The 20069-nt window shown below is 38.0% G+C and overlaps 4 protein-coding genes across 9 annotated transcripts; 3 read left to right on the forward strand and 1 right to left on the reverse strand.

The window, feature by feature from the left end:
• The first annotated feature begins 1274 nt into the window (after positions 1 to 1274).
• On the forward strand, positions 1275 to 10246 carry LOC101173110 (cytospin-A). 4 transcript variants are annotated; one of them, XM_023953275.1, is made up of 13 exons: positions 1275 to 1732; positions 1939 to 2043; positions 2319 to 2412; positions 3774 to 4214; positions 5662 to 5735; positions 5844 to 6394; positions 6464 to 6548; positions 6621 to 6696; positions 6773 to 6809; positions 8493 to 8589; positions 8667 to 8783; positions 9220 to 9279; positions 9773 to 10246. In XM_023953275.1, the coding sequence occupies exons 3-13, from the start codon at positions 2373 to 2375 to the stop codon at positions 9860 to 9862; spliced, it is 1668 nt and encodes a 555-aa protein (XP_023809043.1). In that variant the 5' UTR covers positions 1275 to 1732; positions 1939 to 2043; positions 2319 to 2372; the 3' UTR covers positions 9863 to 10246. The 4 variants fall into 4 exon arrangements, with proteins under 4 accessions (XP_023809043.1, XP_023809044.1, XP_023809042.1 ...); XM_023953276.1 differs by having other exon boundaries at positions 1275 to 1708; XM_023953274.1 differs by having other exon boundaries at positions 1275 to 2043.
• On the reverse strand, positions 10148 to 11870 carry c24h12orf57 (chromosome 24 C12orf57 homolog). Its single transcript, XM_004083411.4, has 4 exons — positions 11561 to 11870; positions 11152 to 11207; positions 10861 to 11037; positions 10148 to 10658 (listed from the first exon to the last, which is right to left on the reverse strand). The coding sequence occupies exons 2-4, from the start codon at positions 11201 to 11203 to the stop codon at positions 10519 to 10521; spliced, it is 369 nt and encodes a 122-aa protein (XP_004083459.1). The 5' UTR covers positions 11204 to 11207; positions 11561 to 11870; the 3' UTR covers positions 10148 to 10518.
• saysd1 (SAYSVFN motif domain containing 1) lies at positions 11587 to 13870 on the forward strand. Of its 2 annotated transcripts, none has more exons than XM_004083412.3 (3): positions 11587 to 11683; positions 11851 to 12026; positions 12944 to 13862. In XM_004083412.3, exons 2-3 carry the CDS (start codon positions 11856 to 11858, stop codon positions 13265 to 13267), a joined length of 495 nt encoding a protein of 164 aa, XP_004083460.1. In that variant the 5' UTR covers positions 11587 to 11683; positions 11851 to 11855; the 3' UTR covers positions 13268 to 13862. The 2 variants fall into 2 exon arrangements, with proteins under 2 accessions (XP_004083460.1, XP_020570534.1); XM_020714875.2 differs by having other exon boundaries at positions 11649 to 11667; positions 12944 to 13870.
• Positions 13871 to 14216: 346 nt separating this feature from the next.
• On the forward strand, positions 14217 to 18712 carry bpnt1 (3'(2'), 5'-bisphosphate nucleotidase 1). Of its 2 annotated transcripts, XM_020714874.2 has the most exons (10): positions 14217 to 14486; positions 14880 to 15014; positions 15099 to 15203; positions 15280 to 15387; positions 16157 to 16205; positions 16393 to 16476; positions 16612 to 16703; positions 16774 to 16971; positions 17526 to 17631; positions 17725 to 18712. In XM_020714874.2, the coding sequence occupies exons 2-10, from the start codon at positions 14895 to 14897 to the stop codon at positions 17874 to 17876; spliced, it is 1014 nt and encodes a 337-aa protein (XP_020570533.1). In that variant the 5' UTR covers positions 14217 to 14486; positions 14880 to 14894; the 3' UTR covers positions 17877 to 18712. The 2 variants fall into 2 exon arrangements, with proteins under 2 accessions (XP_020570533.1, XP_004083462.1); XM_004083414.4 differs by lacking the exon at positions 16393 to 16476 and having other exon boundaries at positions 14219 to 14486.
• The last annotated feature ends 1357 nt before the right edge of the window (positions 18713 to 20069 follow it).

The following is a 20069-nucleotide window of genomic DNA, read 5'->3' on the forward strand; positions in this document are numbered from 1 at the left end:
GTGATGTTTAAGGGCTGTTGCTGGGCAACACAAACTTTTAAATTTTGTCAAAAGATTCTCAGTTGAAGTATTCATCATCCCATTCATCTTTTTCTTCATACGGATCAGTCATCCTGTCCCCTTTTAAAAACATTTAGCCCCAAAGCATGATGTTTCCACCCCCATGCTTTACATTGTATATGGTGTTCTTAGGATAAAACTCAACATTCTTCCCCTCTAAACACTGCAACTGGCATTTATACCAATGAGTTCAATTTTGGTCTCAATGCTCCTCTGCAGTGTTTAGCCAAAATCTAAAAGGCTGTGTCGTTTTCTAGGACAGTTTCCGCAGAACCACTGTAGTTCATAAAGAAATTGTGGGTGGGACTGAGTTGACTAAGCGTGCCCTGGATCATCCATCTGTAGATACACTTTAACGCTACCTTACAGCCCTTCACACCTCCAACTTAACATTATCAGTGCAACAAAAATGGCAAGCAATATTAGCGATATCCAGCCGTACAGTTTTGAGCCAGATGCCAGCTCAGAAAACAAAGACGTACATGGATCTAGTCATAAGTGGATGCATCAGAATGGAGTGGAGCAGGAAGCTTGTGGATTGTAGCTTCTACATCTCAACTATTAGCCTTTTCTAATGGCATTTTTCGTTCTACTCCTTATTTACTACGATTTGAGTAAAGAAATAACCAGAAACACAATTTTAAGCTTTCAATTTTTTTATTTGCCACAAATCATCATAAAAAAAACCAACAACTTTCATTGGAGACATAATGACTGTGAAGGACAGAATTCTTGCTTGTTTGTAGGAGATGAAACATTTTCCTGCACCGAAAAACAAATTCTTTAAAGAACATGTAATGTGATTTCCTGGAATATTTTTATGTATTTTGTCTCTCTCGGTTAAAATGTCTCTGCGATGAAAATAACAGGCCTATTTTATCTTTTTTACGTAGGGCAACGTGCAAAAGCTGCGACTGGCAAATCTTTTTTTATTTATTTATTTGCCTTTTATATAATCTCTGACATTGTTTTGTTGACCAGTGTGACCAGCAGGAGACGCCAGAGACAGTGATTTTTACAATTCTCTGTCCATGGTGCTGAAACAGGTAACGTCTAGTTTTGCATTCCCGTGAGTTTCAGATGAGTCCTGTTTTTGATTATTCAAACTATCACTCTTGGATAAATGCAATTTTCTGTCTAGACTAAAACAATATGATATAAATTTGTGAATCTAAACGATTTTTAAAAAATAATTGTTTCCCCCTGTTTTTCACAGGATAACTCTTTCACTGGTTTAGATCATTTTGAACAGATGCGTCTCTCATCATTCTTTTTATGTCTAAATAATAAACAATACATAACCCTAACTGTATTTATTTATTTTTAACAATCATATTTGTCACAAAATAAAACCATGACCCCTTTCGAGCAAATATTTTCCCTATTTTAATCTTGCTAAGTTTTTTTTTGTTTTTTTCGGCAGAGAAAAGTCATTTGTTTTTAGCAGAGCCGGATTCCATTTCCGGACAGGCTCTTCCCCATCTTATGCTCAGTCAGTGAGAGCAGGTTTTTAATGGAAGTGTGAGCTCTGACAGATGTTTTGGATCAGGAGATAACAAGCCATCCTGCCAACACACCTGCGTTAAACACAGGATGATTGGCTTCCAGAATGCACCTCACCTCCCGGTTGGCTGACCACAGCCTTCCAGTATGTCTGTTTGAAGTCTTTATCGTGAGTTATTTAAAACCATTGAACCATAAACTGCAACAAAACATCTTTATTGTCGGTTATTGAACATCTGGCTGCAGCGGAATCCGCTTCTTTCTGCTTCTGTCGCTTTTTTGCCGCATTGGATTTAAAGGCGAAGCAGAAAGAGGCTATTATCGGACACCGGATTGAAATCCCGAATGCTCCCGGATTTTTCTTTCCCTCCGTAGAAGATTTCATGCTGACATGCAGATCTTTAAATCAGCCCGGGTCTGTCGGTAATATTCTGGATTCGGGACTCTGAAAGGGACCCGACAGACTACGCCTTCCAGCAGGTAAGGGTCTGATTTAATTCAGAAAAGCCTGCCATGCTGTGTCATTGATGAACATTGAAATGATCCGTGTTTGCTAAAGCTGCAGTTTACCTGACATAGATTCTTAACTGATTGGACTCCTCTTAATTGTTTTGTACTGTCTGGATGATTTACTGGGATTCTTTTTGAACCCAAACGTATAAACTGCAATTTTCTTCAGATGAATGTGCAAAACAAATGTTCTTTTAACACCCCAGCAGTGAAAAATCCTCATTTACATTTGATTTTCTGTCCAGAAAAAAGCATCAACATACAAGAGGAGCCTTGCAGAACCTCATCACTGCTGCATTATGGGTAACCACAACAGCAATGGTCCTCATGATCCTGCAGGTACACTGCACCCCTCACACACCAGATACACTTTTTTTTAAAGTAAATTTACATAATCAGGAGATTATTTGGAAAAATTCACCCAAGTCCCTCCTGGTTTTGATAAAAGAAGCAAACGTGTGGATTTTGTCTTTTGTTGTTTTAAAATGAGTTGGTAAAGTAAAGCAAATACATGCTTTGAGGTTTTGTAATGCAGCAAAAAAGTCTTCATGAAAGCAAATATTTTTTTTGTACTTTTGCATATGGGGAGGCTTCTGAAAAACATGATCAAAATGCATAAACTAATCTTTTTTTTCGGATTAGTGGCGGTTTGGAAACCCAATTGATGACTGTGTGTTCCTGCAGCATTTATGATGGATTATTTAAATTAGGCTTGGGTCTATTTTTATTTTTTGAGTTTCCCTGATGCAACATGGTGCTCTCCAAATGTTTGAACCAAAATTCTTCGAATTAAATTTTTAATTCATCAAAAGTCTTTAATGCTAAAATATTATTGCACTGGATTTTCCTCATTTTTACCAATTCTTTGAAAATGTATACAGTTAATTAAAAAAATAAATTGTGAAATTATTCTGGTGTCAGTCCTTATTTAAATGAAAAAAACTACTTTTTACTAATCCATTTTATACTATGTTTAGGTGTTATGTGGATTTATGGGCGATATTAGACACACTTTTACTGCCTCATTTTCTTCCTGCTTTAACTGAATTGTGTGTGACAGGTAACAATTTTTAAGGTGCAAAAATCAATGAAAACACTATACATTTATTCAATTGCAATACATAGTTATTTCCAGTTGGTACAACTGGCAAAAAGTTTCCTTTCTAAGTCCTGTGTTCTACCAACTTTGCGAGATAAAATCTCATTTAAATTCTTGCTAAGCTGTTTGAGATGCGACTCCTGCCTTTTGTCTCACAGCTTTCATTATGCCGAGAAATAAATTTATGCCTTAGGGTGAGAGCAGCTCCTCTGCTGCAGCCAAGCAGCTGCTTGGGTAATGATGTGTTAGCAAAATCGTGTGCTAAAACTAAAAAGGGAGGGAAAGAACAGAGTAGAAGATCCTTATGGCATTCCATAGGGAATTTTTTTAACAATCTGAAAGGAAATGTCCCTTGACATCACTTTTTATCAGGCCAAAAATACCCACAACATGTAGAGAATCCCCTTAGGGAACCTCTTTTCTTGCCAAGATGGAGGCAGGAGAGGTTTCTGCTGCATCAGTCTGTTGGTCCTGTAAATAAGGGAGTGAACTGTGATTACATAGGTTTTCAAAAATCGACTTTTCAATAGATATCAAATGTTCAGCTTAGGATTCATGCACTGTCTGCTTCTTTTAGTCTCCTGTCATTGTCTTCCTCCAGGTTCCCCTTCAGATTTCTTCCACACTCCTCCGAACTCTCCCTCGGAGGCTTTCCTGGCTGCCATGGCCTTGCCCTCTGCAGCCTCTACTGATAAACCACAGACTGAGAAACCCTCTCCAAACGCCGAACGGACACAGAGAATGATGGCTTCCTCGGACTGGTCAATCATCAGCACCGGCAGCGTGTCCTCCACAGACACCAAAGTGAGCGACGCTGTGGCAGCAGAGGAGACCCCCGTGGTCAGTCTGGAGAGCTCCACAGCTCTGTGTGAAGGATTCCCCTCGGAGCTGAGCTGGCAGGAGAGGGATAGCGGCATGGAGCCGCAGGGTGCAGCTGAACGAGCCAGAGAAGATTTGACCTTGGCTTTGCTTGGGGTCATGGAGCACTACAAAGCTAATCTAAGAGTGGCCCCCAACATGGATATTGCCGTACGAGCTGAAGGTAGGCCCCGCTTTTTTCCTTTTTTCCAAAATAAAGCTTCTGGAAAAATAATCTGAATCAAAATGCTGATAAATGGTAGAAATTAAGCCATAAGAAGCAGCTTAAATAAACATAGTATCAGAGAATATAATATATGTAATATATCTTAAAGAGATATAGAGGACTTAACTTTACCCAAATATTACTAAAATAATGTTCAGACATGAAAGGATAAAATTAACGACGGTCTTTCAATTATAATTATGCCAGTTTAAGCAACTCCGCCCCCCCCTTCCCCTCTCTGTCTCTGAGAACTTGGGGGGAAGAAGCTGTTGGCCCGCCGAGTGAATTTATTTATTTATTTTTTTACATCACAAATGAGCTCTTTTACAAACTATTTAAATAAATAAATACTCAGAAATGCAGTTTTTTAGGGGCCTCGCGGCGGTCCTGCTGGCCCTGGCCTGGGTGGCGGATACGATCGCCCGGGGGGGCGGTTGTCCTCTACCTGCTGCCGTGTGGCGTTGGGGGCTTCTGGCTGCCGCAGCTGCTGCGGCGGGGGTCTGGGTGTGGGGGTGGCTGGGCGCTCCTCCTCCTTCTTTCCACATTCCACCATCCATTTTGGAAGAACATAAACACTCACTTGAGCACAGGTGTTAGCTCACCTTTGCACTAATAGTTTGCGTGATTGAATTAAATATTTCACACTAGTTGGTTTGAAGACATAAGTGTGCGTGTGTGAACACTATCTGTATTGTGTACATGTTGACATGTGGACATTTTTGCAGATAACAGGTGTGTTTATAACATTTGAGTGTGTGTGTGGACAGGCCCCGCTCCTTTGAGATTTGCATTACATCTGAACCGTAATGATAAACACCAAGCAGCTTGTTGCTCTATGCCGCTTCATGGTTTTACCCCCCCTCCCCTCCTTTGATCACCCTCCTATCCCCCCCTCTCTAACATCCCTCTCTCTTCTCCCCTCCTTTCCTTTTCCGTCCGGTCCAACACAAAAGATTTTCAAAAACAATTAAAATGAATAAAGTTTGGCCTCGATTACAAAAGGGGTTTATTCAGACATACCTCTGGTTTGCATCAAGAGTGATAACCCCTGTTGTTAAAGTAAAATAAGTCCAACAAAGAGGCCTTCAGCTCTCATCTGTCTGCCCAGCTGTTGGAGAGGACAAGTTAAAAAAACAAAAAAAAATGCCGTTTTTAGCTTAATTTTCTTTATATATGTCCTCCATTAGAAAAATGCCTTAAACGTCATTTTAATGAAAGTGGTTCTTTCATAAGTAGCTCTAACCCACACAAAATTTAGGAGAGATGTATTTATTTCATTTATTAAGTATCCCAATTCTCTGAGAAATCAGAAACTCTTAATTGGTTAGCTTTTCGTGAATTGGTAAGCAGCTGTTCTGATTCCTGCTGTCAATTTCTGTGTCATTTATTTCTTTTGACTTGTCAGAGCTGATAAGACGCTTGATTACAGAGAAGGAGGAGCTGGTGGAGGAGGTGGACACTCTCAGGGAGACCCTCAAGGTGACACATGACCCACAGTCAAATCCTTCATTCAACGCATGTTTTGTTACTCTTTGAACAGTTTATTTGTATTATCCTGAATGTCCTCTAACACTTGTTTCCTATCAGACAGAGAGGTCGGAGTGGCATCAGTTCCAGTGTGACCTACAGATTGCCGTGTCAGTGGCTGACCGCCTGCGGCTGGAGATGGAGGAGGAGCTGAGTTTTCTGAAGAGGAGCCACAGAGCCGTGGAGCAGCAGCTGGCTCAGGCCCTCAGCAGACAGCAGGAGACGGAGCGAGAGCTGGAGAGCCTGAGAGCGGAGAACAAAGAAATCTGCCGCAGACTGAGTGAATTCATGGCACAACAGCAGCAGGAGCGAGCCGAGTTGGAGGTTCTTAGAAACATTTGTAGGAGAAATGAAGAAAAACAAGATCACCAGGAAGATGAAAAAAAGAAAGTTACAGAAGACTTCGAAGATAAAGTGGAAGATGAGGAAGAAAAAAACCAGGAGGATGGTGATGAAGGCGGTTGTGATGCTCAAAAGACAAATGGATCAGAAAATCTGGAGCTGACTGGCAAAGGAGTGGCGGAAGGATACATTCGTAGTTTGGCTGCTCTAGAAAAGAAAAAGGAGGAGCAGAGAGTTCCAAGGAGAATTGTAATGTCTGAAAGATCGTGGTAAGAATTGAGGAAAAGTCCATCTGTTGATGGAAAAAAACTGATATTAAACTTTTTTTCTTCCTTTAGGAGTCTCACTCGTCTTCCTCTGCAAAGCAACTCTCAGGAAAATGGGGCCTCAAAGAACCTGAGCTCAACGTTGCCACTATGCAAGGTTGTTCAGGCATTCCTCAAACGTCCCTATCCTGGGATTAAAATGAACCCTAAAGAATTTTATATCCTCCAGAAAGAAGAACCAACCAAAGAGAGAAGAGGGGACCGTTTACTGCAGAGGCAGGATAGCTGGTCCAGCTTCTCCACAGGTGAGTACTGCCAGATTGTCGTTATGGTAACAGGTAAAGTGAGCCTCTGTCAGAGTTTGTTTTATCTGCTTTGCAGGACAGCGAGTGAACAATCACAGCTCTGACTCTATCAAGTGAGGAGCTGTTCATATTTTCCTTGTTGATATTTCAGTTTTTGCTAAAAAGAGGAATTGCAGGGATTGCAGAATTATTAGGTAAGTTGTATTTTTGAGGATTAATTTTATTGAACACCAACCATGTTCTCAATGAATCCAAAAACTCATTAATAAAGCTGAATATTGTTGGAAGTAGTTATTAGTTTGTTTTTAGTTTTAGCTATTTTAGCAGGATATGTGTGTGCAGTTGACTATTACTGTGCATAATTATTAGGCAACTTAACAAAAAAATACCAATTTCAATTATTTTCACCAGTGAAACCAAGATAACATCTCAACATTCACAATAAAATATAAATTTCTGACATTCAAACAAAAACATCAGTGACCAATATAGCCACCTTTCTTTGCAAGGACACTGAAAAGCCTGCCATCCATGGATTCTGTCAGTGTTTTGATCTGTTCTCCATCAACCTTTGTATGCAGCAGCAACCACAGCCTCCCAGACACTGTTCAGAGAAGTACTGTTTTCCCTCCTTGTAAATCTCACATTTCATGATGGACCACAGGTTCTCTATGGGGTTCAGATCAGGTGAACAAGGAGGCCAAGTCATTAGTTTTTCTTCTTTTAGACCCTTTCTTGCCAGCCATGCTGTGAAGTACTTAGACGCGTGTGATTGAGCATCGTCCTGCATGAAAATCATGTTTTTCTTGAAGGAGGCAGACTGTACCACTGCTTGAAGGTGTCTTCCAGAAACCGGCAGTAGGACTGGGAGTTGAGCTTGACTCCATCCTCAACCCGAAAAGGCCCCACAGCTCATCTTTGATACCAGCCCAAACCAGTACTCCAGCTCCACCTTGCTGGCGTCTGAGTCGGACTGGAGCTCTCTGCCCTTTACTGATCCAGCCACGGGCCCATCCATCTTGCCCATCAAGACTCACTCATTACATCAGTCCATAAAACCTTAGAAAAAAAAAATCAGTCTTGAGAGATTTCTTTGCCCAGTCCTGACGTTTCAGCTTGTGTGTCTTGTTCAGTGGTGGTCGTTTTTCCAGCCTTTCTTACCTTGGCCATGTCTCTGAGTATTCCACACCCTGTGCTTTTGGGCACTCCAGTGATGTTACAGCTGCGAAATTTGGCAAAACTGGTGGCATCTTGGCAGCTGTACGCTTGACTTTTCTCAGTTCACAGGCAGTTATATTGCACCTTGGTTTTGCCACACGCTTCTTGCAACCCTGTTGACTATTTTGAATGAAACGCTTGTTTTTTCGATGATCACGCTTCAGATGCTTGGCAATTTTAAGAGTGCTGGATCCCTCTGCAAGATATCTCACTATTTTTGACTTTTTGGAGCCTGTCAAGTCCTTTTGACCCATTTTGCCAAAGGAAAGGAAGTTGCCTAATAACTATGCACACCTGATATAGGGTGTCGATGACATTAAACCACACCCCTTCTCATTACTGAGATGCACATCACCTAATATGCTTAATTGGTAGTAGGTTTTCGAGCCTATACAGCTTGGAGTTAGACATCATGCATGAAGAGGATGTGGTCAAAATACTCATTTGCCTAATAATTCTGCACTCCCTGTAGATTACTTAAGTCTTGAATCAAAGACAGCATGCCAAAGCTTTGAGTCCTCTCAGTCCAGGTCTTCTGGATTTGAAAGGAGTCCTAAACAGTTTCTTGTCCTCAAAAGGCCTCAGGATAATTTCAGTGCTTTGCTGAGACGCCACGGCGGCTCCAGAAGAAATTCTCTGCTGCGTTGGAGCCAAAGTCAGACGCAAGGTTACAAGGTCAGCTTTCGCGACTTGAATATATTTTATGAACTTTAAACATGAAAGTACTAACAATTGTTATTGCTTTTGGACAGAATATTGAGATTACAAATTTCAGCAGCAGTTGGGAGGATGGTTTGGCTTTCTGTGCCCTTTATCACACCTATTTACCTGCTGACATCCCCTATGACAGCCTCAACCCAGCTGAGAAGGTATAACTACTGTAGTGTATTCATTTTATGTTGAAGGTGGATTTCTCTGTAACTGCACTCAGATTTTTAGACAAAATATTTGTATTTATATATTTGTATTTTATATATTTATATATTATATTAAAAATAATATTTTGCACTTAATATCATCTATCCACTAGTGTAATCCAAAATAAAGTACAGGTATCATAATTTATGGTCACTTTAGCTTTTAATTATTAATTTAAGAATCTAAATTCTGAAAATATATTTTGCTAAATATCTGCAATGAAGGGAAGAAAAACCATTTTACTCTAAAAGTGAAGAATTCTGCTTTTACAGTTATCATTTTGTCACAAATTGTTACAGCAGAAAAAAAAAGAAAAATCAAACTCCCAAATTATTTGCTTAAAAAAAAGATTTGTCATAAAATGTTGTGAAACTTTGTTTTTGACAGAAGGAAAACTTGGAACTTGCATTTAGAACAGGAGCAAATGCAGGAATCTCAGCCACACTGGTAAGAAAATGTCCCATGAAGCAACAAACAAGTGGATTCATTGAAGTGTTTGGACACCAGAAGACTGTTTACATTATTTTTGATGGATAAACAAAGTATAATATATTTAAAAAATTATTTTTTTTAGCTCATTTTTATATCCAGGCCTTTAACAAAGCATGATAATCTGCTCTGCTTGTTTTTTTTTTAAACTATTTTTCTGTTTTCTATATATGACTTTTATATTCTTTTATCTTAACTGTTTTACTAGAGTTTCAATGTACAGCACCTTGTTTGATTACGATAAAGGTTAAGGTGCCATATAAGTGAAGTGATTTAGATAAATTTTTTTCTGCATGAATCTTTTAATTTTTGATATTCCCTATTTTATGTCTCTGTTATTTGGGCTTTGATTGCAGACTACTGCCAGATCTTAGGAGGTTAAAGAAGCTTTGTACCAAAAACAAAATGCTCTTACAGCTTCTTGGACAGTAATTTACCTTTTTCGTCACAGACGGCAGAGGAGATGCTGAAGGAAGGCGGGCCAGACTGGCAGAAAGTTCTGGGATACGTGGAAAGAATTTTCCGTCACTTTGAGATGTGAATCAGAGATAAGTGGTAGAAAGTTTGACCCATTCTGTGACTTCTGGCATATTTTAGTCACATTATTGGGAGTTTGGGGGTCTTGTTCTGCACAAAATACATTTGAACTGTTGGTGAAGCAGCACCTTTAACAAAAACAGTGTAGACATTTGACGTGGATTACTATAAAAACTGGAGACACTTTATTTATATGGACTAATACTTTTCTATGTAGCACTTTCCAAAACAGACTTCTCCTGAGTGCATGCAGCCCAAATGAAAAAAAAAAACATGTACTTAGAGATACTCTGTGTAATCAGAGGAAAGTTTTCTCTGAAAATGGCTTTATTTTTTAAAAATCTGAATGTATAGTGACATGAAAACTAATAAAGTATGTATATAGAAATTGTTCTCGTGACATTTTTGCCCACAGATTTTGACAAAACATTAAATACACTTACTGGCACTGATTATAAAATGATTTTAAAAAGGCATAATGACAAACAAGTTTCAGTGAAATAAAAATTACAGAATGTAACAGAAGCAGGTAAAAACAAAGACTTGCAAGAATCGTGTTTTGAAAATAAATAGTAAAAAAACAGACAATTGAAAATAAAGATCATGAAACGTCAGTTATGGATTGTTTCAAAGACATCCTTGAATTTGACCTCTGAATTCCTAAGACGCAGTGACGCTGCCTCCTATAGGTGGTGTTGATAGCGGAGGCAGGAGAAGAGACTTCAGTTTTGCAGACATGGCTGCAATTTCTGGGTCCTGGTTTTCATACATCTTCACTAATCTGGCAAATTTAAGGACGCCTACGAGGGAAACAAACGGGAGAGTAACAAGCATTTTTATTTATTTATAGCTGAATCAATGGAGTACAATGAATGCATTTTTTTTTTATTAATGTGATCAACAGAAAATCTCAGTTTGAGTGATTTCAGACTGCAATAAAATCTTCGGAAATGTTATCACTAAGTGAAAGTGAAGTGGATGATGTGATTTGCTTCCTCTCACCCTCCCCCTCATTGTTGAACCCGTAGGCTTTGATGACCTCCTGTTGAATCTGGGTTGCCACGGGGAGCACGAGCTGCAGCATTTTGCCCATGTCGTTGCACGCGCTCTCTTTGGCCTCCTCCATCCTCGCTGCATTCTCTGGCACGGCGAAGGCTTGGATCACCTCGCTCAGCACCACTGTAAATGGGGGAGAAAAAAGCTAAAACTGCCTCTGTGCATGGAAAAAACTTTTCCACCAACCTTCACCTGTCTGTAGGTAAATTAGATATAAGAAATAAAAGGAATGCTCACCTCTGGTTTGCTCAATCGTCAGAGTAGGCTGTTGTGGTGGAGCTGAAGCCATGATGCTGGGAAAAGAGATGACAGCTGATTATTCTGAGATGTTCAAACTGTGATCTTTTGTTGTTTACATCTAAAAAAAAATAAAACACAGAATCGAGCACGACCATCTCATTTAGGCTCATAAAATCCAAGGTTTGTACAGCAAACATACAAGCAAACATCAAATGATGTTTTAAAACGACAAACTGAAGACGTGATGTTTACATTTTCTCCCACTATCATGACTTCATTTAGAGTGACCACACCGATCGCTTCAACCCACAAAGAGCCACATAGTAAGTAATGATCCTTAAAATTCCCATTCTGCTCAAAAACTGCCAGGGTAAACAAACATTAAATGTATTAAAACCAAACTCACCGCTAAGAAAAACTAGCGATGCTGAAGTGGGAGTCGGTATGCCGCAAACTGTTTTTTTACGACACCCAGAGGCTTTTTGCGACAGAACTGATCGGTGAACCGTAAATGTAAACAAACGCGTCGGTAATTGTTCTTAATAGCTTTCGACCTGTAATATATACTTTTTAAAACGTAAATTAAGTTGATGTTAATGTGACAGAGCCGTATTGTATTCCATAATTTGATATTTTTCATGGCTTTACGACTTTGATGACGTTTTGAGGGAAGTCTGTTGCTGTTTTTCCGTTTAGCATCGATGGAGAAGAAGCTAGCAGAGTTCAGAGCCAGACGGCGAGCAGAGAAGAGTAAAATGAGCGAAGCTGATCTTCAGAGCAGACAGCAGTCTGCTGACGTTCACGACGAACAACCACAGAAAACAGACGACACCAGCGCATATCACAGCCAAGAAGACGTCACGGGAGTTGAGGTAAGAAAACTGTCTGTCTGTGAAGAATCTCACTCCTGTTGTTTCAGGATTCTGTTCAGACCATCTGGACTTTATATTTATTTGGTTTTGCCACGAAAACAAACAAACAAATATGTTTTTTTGTAATATTCCAGATTTCAGAAGTAATTTCTTATTAGTCGAAAAATCATAAACTTGATTAGATTGGAAATGGTTTATTTCAAACAATGCAAATAAAAAAAAAAAAACAAAAAAAAAACAACACAAATACACCTAATCATAGATATATTCTACTTAGGGTAATAATAAGTCATAAATTGATGAAAAAAGTATGCATATGTCCACATACACGTTTAAATAATAGTAGTGGGAGGAGCCTATATGATCCCACTCCTATTGTGCTTTACTTACATTTTTATGTTTGCATGATTCAAATCAAATTAAGCTTTATTTGTAAAAAAATAATAATAAAAAAACGTTTTTAGTGCCACACAGCTCAAAGGTTAAAAACAAGAAGACAGACAGACAAAATAAAAATTTAAAATGAAAAACAACCCTCTCCTCCTCCTACATTATCTGATAATTAACTTCTGATTAGTTATTTTTACTTAAACATCACAAGTGAACATCATTTAAAATATACATAGATATTAATTAAAGAAATCATTAGGACATCAAAGATCAAGTATCAAATCCTATTGTCTGAAATTAGAAAAAAATATTCCAATACTCAAGAAAGTATTACAAATCACAAAACAGGTAATTATCAGGAATGACAAACCACAAAAAATAACAACTTAATATAAAATTAATATATAATTGTTTTCATTCTTTAACATATTTGTTATATTTGAAGTTTCCTAGTCAACAAAACTGTTGGCCTCTTTTGAGTGTAAATGCTCTGAAAACAGTGTCTCCCTGTGTCGTCTTCTCTGCAGCGCCGCAGAGACTGGCTGCTTGAAAGCCGTCTGGGAAGATGGTTGGCCTCCAGACAACTTGTGCTCTCAAACGTCACGTTGCTCAAAGTGCTGCTGTGGCTGGTTCTGTTGGGTCTTTTTGCTGAACTGGAGTTCGGCTTGCCCTTCTTTGTCATCTCCCTTTTCTACTGGATCTATGAAGGACTTCGCAGCCCAGATCAGCGAAAGCCTGGAGAACTTAGTGCTTATTCTGTGTTTAACCCAGACTGTCAGCCTCTCCTGGGCTCCCTCACTGCAGAACAGTTGGAAGGAGAAATGGGTTACAGACCTCTGGCAAATAGATAGTATCTATCAACTTGATGTCTAAAGCAGAAAAAAAACCTTTGTTTGTGTCACATATTTCTAAAGGTGGTGGAAAAGGTGTACTTAATTTATCTAATAAAAAAAATCACAGTCATTATTTTTTATTGAGAATAAAACAAGATTCTGATTTATTGTTCTAATTATTGAAAACATGTGGAAAATGAAGGAAGAAATAACCGTCACTCCTTTGCATAAGCTGTAAAGTAAATATGTTTTGGGGGATTTGAAGGTGGACAAGATGTAATGTTTTGAAGATAGAAAAAGTGTTTAACATTTCTGATCATCTAAAAGAAAGTCAATAGAATCTACAATGCTATTTCTCCTGTTTGCTTGTTGTTCAACAAACACTAACTTTTCTTGTTCATGCTGTAAATTTGAGTATCAGTAATTCAATTTTTAAATGATATAATCCTTCTTATCATAAATGAACTGTATTTATAAAGCATTTTACAATGCCATCAGGATACCAATATGCGCTAATAAAAACCTAATTTAGATTAATGCTTTTATGATGCCTTGACTCCACATAGCTACTAAAGACCTAATGAAGACTGATATTAAAATAGTCTGTACTTTTTTTTTTTATCTTTGAGTCTCCTTTAACTTTAGACTTTCTAAACATTTAAAGTCAGATATTTGGCTTGTGATCTTAATGACAAACGCCTTTGTGTTATTCAAATTCACATAAGTTTATGTATGGTGTCAAACTACATATAGTGTTTTTTTTAGGTGCAAGATGAACACAATGGACAAAATCCCCAAGGAAATTCTTGAAATTAAAAATGTACTTGATTACTAAAGTATCCAAAAAATACAAATAAAGCTTAAAAAATTAAATATGTATTTCATTTTGTAATATAATTGTAGTTGGCAAAATGGGCAAGAAATGATGCTCCTCCATCCTGCAGGTGGCGCCCTTGCGTACAATGTCGCATTAAATCTCAAGATGAAGAAGTGGTTCAACAAGTTTACTTCCTGTATTTTTAATTGAATGTAGTGTTTGCGTTTAATATTTGTTTTAATTAGCGAAACAGCTTGACGTTTCCCTCATAAATGAACTTTAGTCCAAGCCAAGTTAATACTAAACGTGTTCTCATAAAGGGAAGTCATCGAACAGAGAAAAGCTAATCTATCTACCGGCTAACAGCGTCTGTCTTCTTCAGCTCAAAGGTCTCAGCCGCTCAGGAAAGTTTTTGAAAAGGTTTGCTTCTCTGTACTTTTCATTTTTCATCGAGCTTGTAATTTATTAACCCTTGTGCTATCTTAGATGACCCCACCCTTACTTTGACGTGTTATTCCTCCCATGACAAAGGTGGAAAGATTTAATGTAATCCATGAACATCACAGTGAGTGAAGATCACAAATCACTGAAGAAAAATTGTCTAGTGGGTCTAGATGACCCAACTCCCAATGTTAAAGTGCCTAGGTTAGCACAAGGGTTACTCGATTCTTCTTCACTTTAATTCTGTTTGCTGTCACTGATGTTTATTAGTAAATGACGAGTCCTAATGAGAAGCTAAGGAGATATGCAAGAATGTATGTAAACAAATGGTTTACACAAGGTTTATCGTCAACAACGGTCGTTTTCTCTAAGGATCGACCTCCAAACATGTCTGGAAGTCCAGCTGTGGTCATGCGCCTCGTGGCGTCCGCCTACAAAGTGGCTGAGAAGGCTGGATCCATCGTGAGGAAGGTGCTTCACAGTGGAGAACTGGGTGTTGTGGAAAAGGTGTGACTCTGTTTTGGGGTGAGCCAAACATGCATGTATTTAGGATTCAGTGTGAGCTGAAACTGACTCTGTGTCTCTGTTCAGACAGGAGCTAATGATCTGCAGACGCTGGCAGACAGACTTGCACAGAAAAGCATTTGTGCTTCACTGTCTAGACATTTCCCCAACATCACCATCATTGGGGAGGAGGTCAGGGATTCTTTTTATCAATCCAAAGACTTCTTACAGAGAAACTACATTGCTGTTTTTTTTCCTCTCATTGCAGGACCTTCCAGCTGAAAAAGTAGAAGAGGATCTTATTGAGAAAGGGCAGGAGGAGGAAATCCTTCAGAAGAGCTGTCCAGAAGAGTTTCAAGATCTGAAGGAAGAAGAGGTGCTCACTCGTAGATTGAGACACTCGCTGGACAAAAGCGAGTGTTTGTTTTACCCCTTCATGGTGGCTCTCTGGTTAAAGAAAAATATTTGTTCTTTTATTTTTTTTTAAGATAAGAAGAAACCAGTAAAGTAAAAATAAAAAGACTAGAAGAGTAACTCAAACTTTATTCTATTTATTTTCAAGCAGCAGACAGAATTTATCACAAGTCAAACTAAAGGTCAACAGAATTAAGCCGCACCAGATTATAAAGCTGATTTTTTTTATTTTTGAGGGAAATCAATGATTTTCCGTGCTCCTCATGGTTCGAAGAACAGAGTTAGCTCTGATTGAATTTTGCCCTGTTGGATTTACAATTTTTGACTGCGATGCACCACAAACAATAAAATAAACTGTTTTTTTTAAATCAAGGACACAACACTACCTTTTAGATGATCCTATGTGACACAGGGTGTCTTTTATTTTGAAAGGAAGTTATGTGAACCTTTGTCAAAAGTTATAAACACTTTCATATTTTGAAAAAAATCTATGTTTGTTTTAAAGCTTTGAGTTTCTTTTCTGCCAAATTAAACAAAAAAAACAACCAATAATTTGTTTTAGATTTAACATAATAGTAGGGTGAAGTAAGACTTTGTGGCTCCTACTGGGTTGTTCCCAGTGAGAAATTGGCTTGAATAACTGGCAAAGGTTGCAGACCCCTGGTTTAGTATTTAACCTGTCAGAAGTCAGTCAGTGTGTAACAGCCTGCATGTGTTTGTGTGAATCACAGCTTGTTGTGTGGGTCGACCCTCTGGATGGCACAAAGGAATACACCGAAGGTAAGGTCCTCTATAAGCTTGATTTCATGTTATGATTTGGTGTCATTGGAGATGAGCTGAAACGCGTCTCCATAGCAACAGCCTGGCTCCTGTTTGTAATTAGTTACAAAACGCTGCATGATCCAGATGAGTGGGTTTGTTGCTGCTGGTGTCTATTTCTTTCTCTTTCTCTGTTTGCTGACCCCAGCATCGAGGTTTCTCCATCTTGGAGCTGTAACTCCCATCCCACACAAAGGGTTGAACACGTCTCAGTTTCACAGCCCAATTCTCTGTAAGAGAAGGACAATTAAAGGCATACAGCATGGAATGTTTCTTTGTTTCCTCACGTCTTGTGCATTTTTATTGAGTGAAATGGTCGTAAAACAGCTCAGTATTTTGAAAATAGACGTTCTTTTCTTCATTTCAGGGCTCCTCGATAATGTGACGGTGCTCATTGGTATTGCATATGGAGGCAGGGCCATTGCAGGAGTCATCAACCAGCCCTTTTACAACTATCAGGTAAACTGAACGGTCTGTTGTTGTGCTTTGAAAGCTGTCATTTACCCCGGTGGGAACTTTTCCTGTTCAGCTCGGGCCAGGAGCGACGTTGGGAAGAACGCTGTGGGCGGTGTTGGGATTGGGCGCCTTTGGTTTTCAGCTACAGGAACTGCCAGGAGACCGACGAATTGTCACCACAACCCGTTCCCATAGTAACAAGGTGGTGATAGAGTGCGTTCATGCCATGGAGCCTCATAAAGTCATACGAGTGGGCGGTGCTGGAAACAAGGTGAGATGGATTTAGGTTCACATTTGTTTTACAGTTGAATCAAATCAAACTTTATTAATTTAAATAAAGCGATTTTCAATCTTTGAGAAGCTTAAAGCAAACAAACTTACCGGTTATGCTAAAAAAAAGGCAGTCTTATTCACCCCATGACCCCACACACAATGACTACTGGCATGAAAACATGGCTGTAATCATAAAGAAACTATAGTAATACTTCATTAATATATTATTTCTACTTTTGCTGCAAATTGAACAGATGTCATTGAAACAAATATATTAAATTCTGTTGTCGAAAAAGGCAAAAATGATTTTTTTTTACATAATTAATATAGAATAAAAATTATTAATTTAATAATAGAATGTTTAAAACATTAAAACTTTCAGATTGTTGAACAAAAAACAAATTTATTGTTTGACTAAAACATCTATCTGTGGAAAAACAACAGAGCCTAAGAAGTCAGTTATCAATACAGACACTGTCAACTCTATTGAACTAATACAAAATCTATCTTTTCTATTATTTATGTCCTCCAAACTGACCTGTCTTTCTGCAGATAATCCAGCTTATTGAGGGAAGAGCCTCAGCATATGTTTTTGCCAGCGCAGGGTGCAAAAAGTGGGATACTTGCGCTCCTGAGGCCATTCTTCACGCAGTTGGAGGTATTTAAACACACACATGAACTCCGTTTCAGGGTTAGGAACGTTTGCAGCTTGAATTTTTATTTATTTATTTGTTCTTTTATTTAATTGCAGGTAAGCTGACGGACATGTATGGGAATGCCTACTGCTACCACGCTGATGTGAAGCACATGAACTCAGCCGGAGTTCTTGCCACACTCCGAAACCACGAGTACTACGTCAGCAGAGTTCCACCGAGCGTACTGCAAGCTCTCAAGTCTGACTGAAGTTCTTCATCCTTTTCCCTCTGTGGCGCTCTGGGATGTTCGGATTCGAATCCCCTCACTTCCTCCTATAAATCCAAATGTTCTCAATTTTTTATCTGATTTTGGTCACATAAAAAATATTTGATTTTATGGTCTCGTTTAAAACTACAGAAATCAACATTTTTGGGACATAATTATATATGTGCCTGGATTTTCTGATGATCTATAGTAGAACATCAAATGTTTTCACTCTAGAATTACTTTTAACTGGTTTAGAAACACTACAAAAATGTATGAAAATGCACTTTTCTTGAATAATTTTTGTTTTTTATATATGTTTTCTTACATTCTGGTCTGTCTTTGTTGATTAAAGGGCATTATTTCAGTATAAAAGTGGTTATTTCCATCCTGCAGTCCAGGACTTATGAAAAAACAAAGGGGAAGCCATTTACACAGCTTTTTTTGTAAATGTATTTCTCCTATGTCATTAAAATCAATTTAGTATATCTAGATAAATCCTTTGAGATTTGAGAAAATGCCAAAATGAGTCCTGATTTTTGCAATAAAAATGAACTTTGGAGAAATGTTTTTACAAGAAAAACAATCTAATCAAACATTTTTGGTATTTCTTCTTTTTGTTCAGGGAAAAATAAGCTTCACACAACTGAAAAGATCTTTTATTACTGAAATTAAAGCAATAAATCAAAGTAACATTTTGTATTAACTAAAAGAGGTGTATTTAAAACTGGTGGTCAGTTGGTGTTTGTGTACAAAGTTCAATTTGTCTTGTTTCTTTACTAAGTTCAGAGCATTATGCATGTCAGCTTTGTGGAAAATAAAAGCTTTGGAGAACATCAGTTATGCAAACACAAAAAGCAGTGAAATAATTATGACCTGGTTGCCTAGCAGTATTGAGATGCTCCATTTGTCAGAGTTCTTCAAAGAAAAGATGACATTTTTATTTTTTTTGGTTAAAATTAAAAATTGATGACAAACTTCTAATGGGCTCAAAAATAAATAAATAGAGGAGCTGAGACAGTCTCACCAAGTCTTCTGGCTCCATGTTATTTTCTTCTATAAAACTCAAAAAACAACTATCTCTTTGACCCGATTACAAATGGAAAACATTCATGAAGTCTATTGGAGAGACAACATGATAGATTGCAACAAAACCAAGTGCTTTCATCTTTTGAAAATTTTAGGGTGGACTTGCTTATCAGCTAATTAACCCCTGTGCTATCCTAGGCACTTTAACATTGGGAGTTGGGTCATCTAGACCCACTAGACAGTGCGCTGAACCTTTTTTCTTCAGTGATTTGTGATCTTCACTGGTGTCCATGGATTTCATGAAATCTTTCCACCTTTATCCACCTTTGTCATGGTAGGGAGAACACGTCAAAATGAGGGTGGGGTCATCTAAGGAGAGATGAGTGGGAGTTTGAACCCTTTGGAAGCTCACTTGGACATGATTGGTGAAAGAAACCACAATGGGATTTCTACGTATTATCATTTAGACCAAAGTGATCTGCATTCATAATGGAAGACCTTTAAAAAAACTAAAGTTATATCTGATCTATCATTGTAACCTGGTCAGAATAATATTAGAGTTTGAATGTTGATCTTTGCAACAAATCATCATTATTACTGTGGTCAAATTTCATTTTCATGACATTATTACAAGTGTTAACCTTGACATACCTTTTTACAAATGAAAGAAGTTACATTTTTTCCATAAATGTGTTTCTTGTCTCACCTAAAAAGTAGGTGAGTTTTATGAGAAACAGGAGTGCAAGCCAGGTAATTAGTTGACTGATCTAATTCAATATTTAAAAAAAAAATAAAGCAAAACATTTTTAACAAACACAAAGGATCATAAATACGCTTTTTTTAGCATTCAAAAACCTAAACATATCGACTTAAATTTAAATGTTGTGTTTTAAAAGCACAAAATGAATGCACTTTTACTTTGCACTGTGTTAAACTGAGTAATAATTTCAACCTTGAATGTGTGCTAAAGAAATATTTGCATAAAGAGGACCTGACAACCTTTTTGTTAAAACATTAAACAGTCTCACCAAGTCTTCTGGCTCCTTGTTATTTTCTTCTATAAAACTAAAAAAACAAAAACACAAAACTGGAAATAAGTCAATATAAAATTAAATAATGATCCCACTTTTTTGGTCTTAGGTCAATGCAAGTAATTTTATAATGTGT

Source organism: Oryzias latipes, chromosome 24 (genome assembly GCF_002234675.1).
Source record: "Oryzias latipes chromosome 24, ASM223467v1".
Lineage (NCBI taxonomy): Eukaryota > Metazoa > Chordata > Actinopteri > Beloniformes > Adrianichthyidae > Oryzias > Oryzias latipes.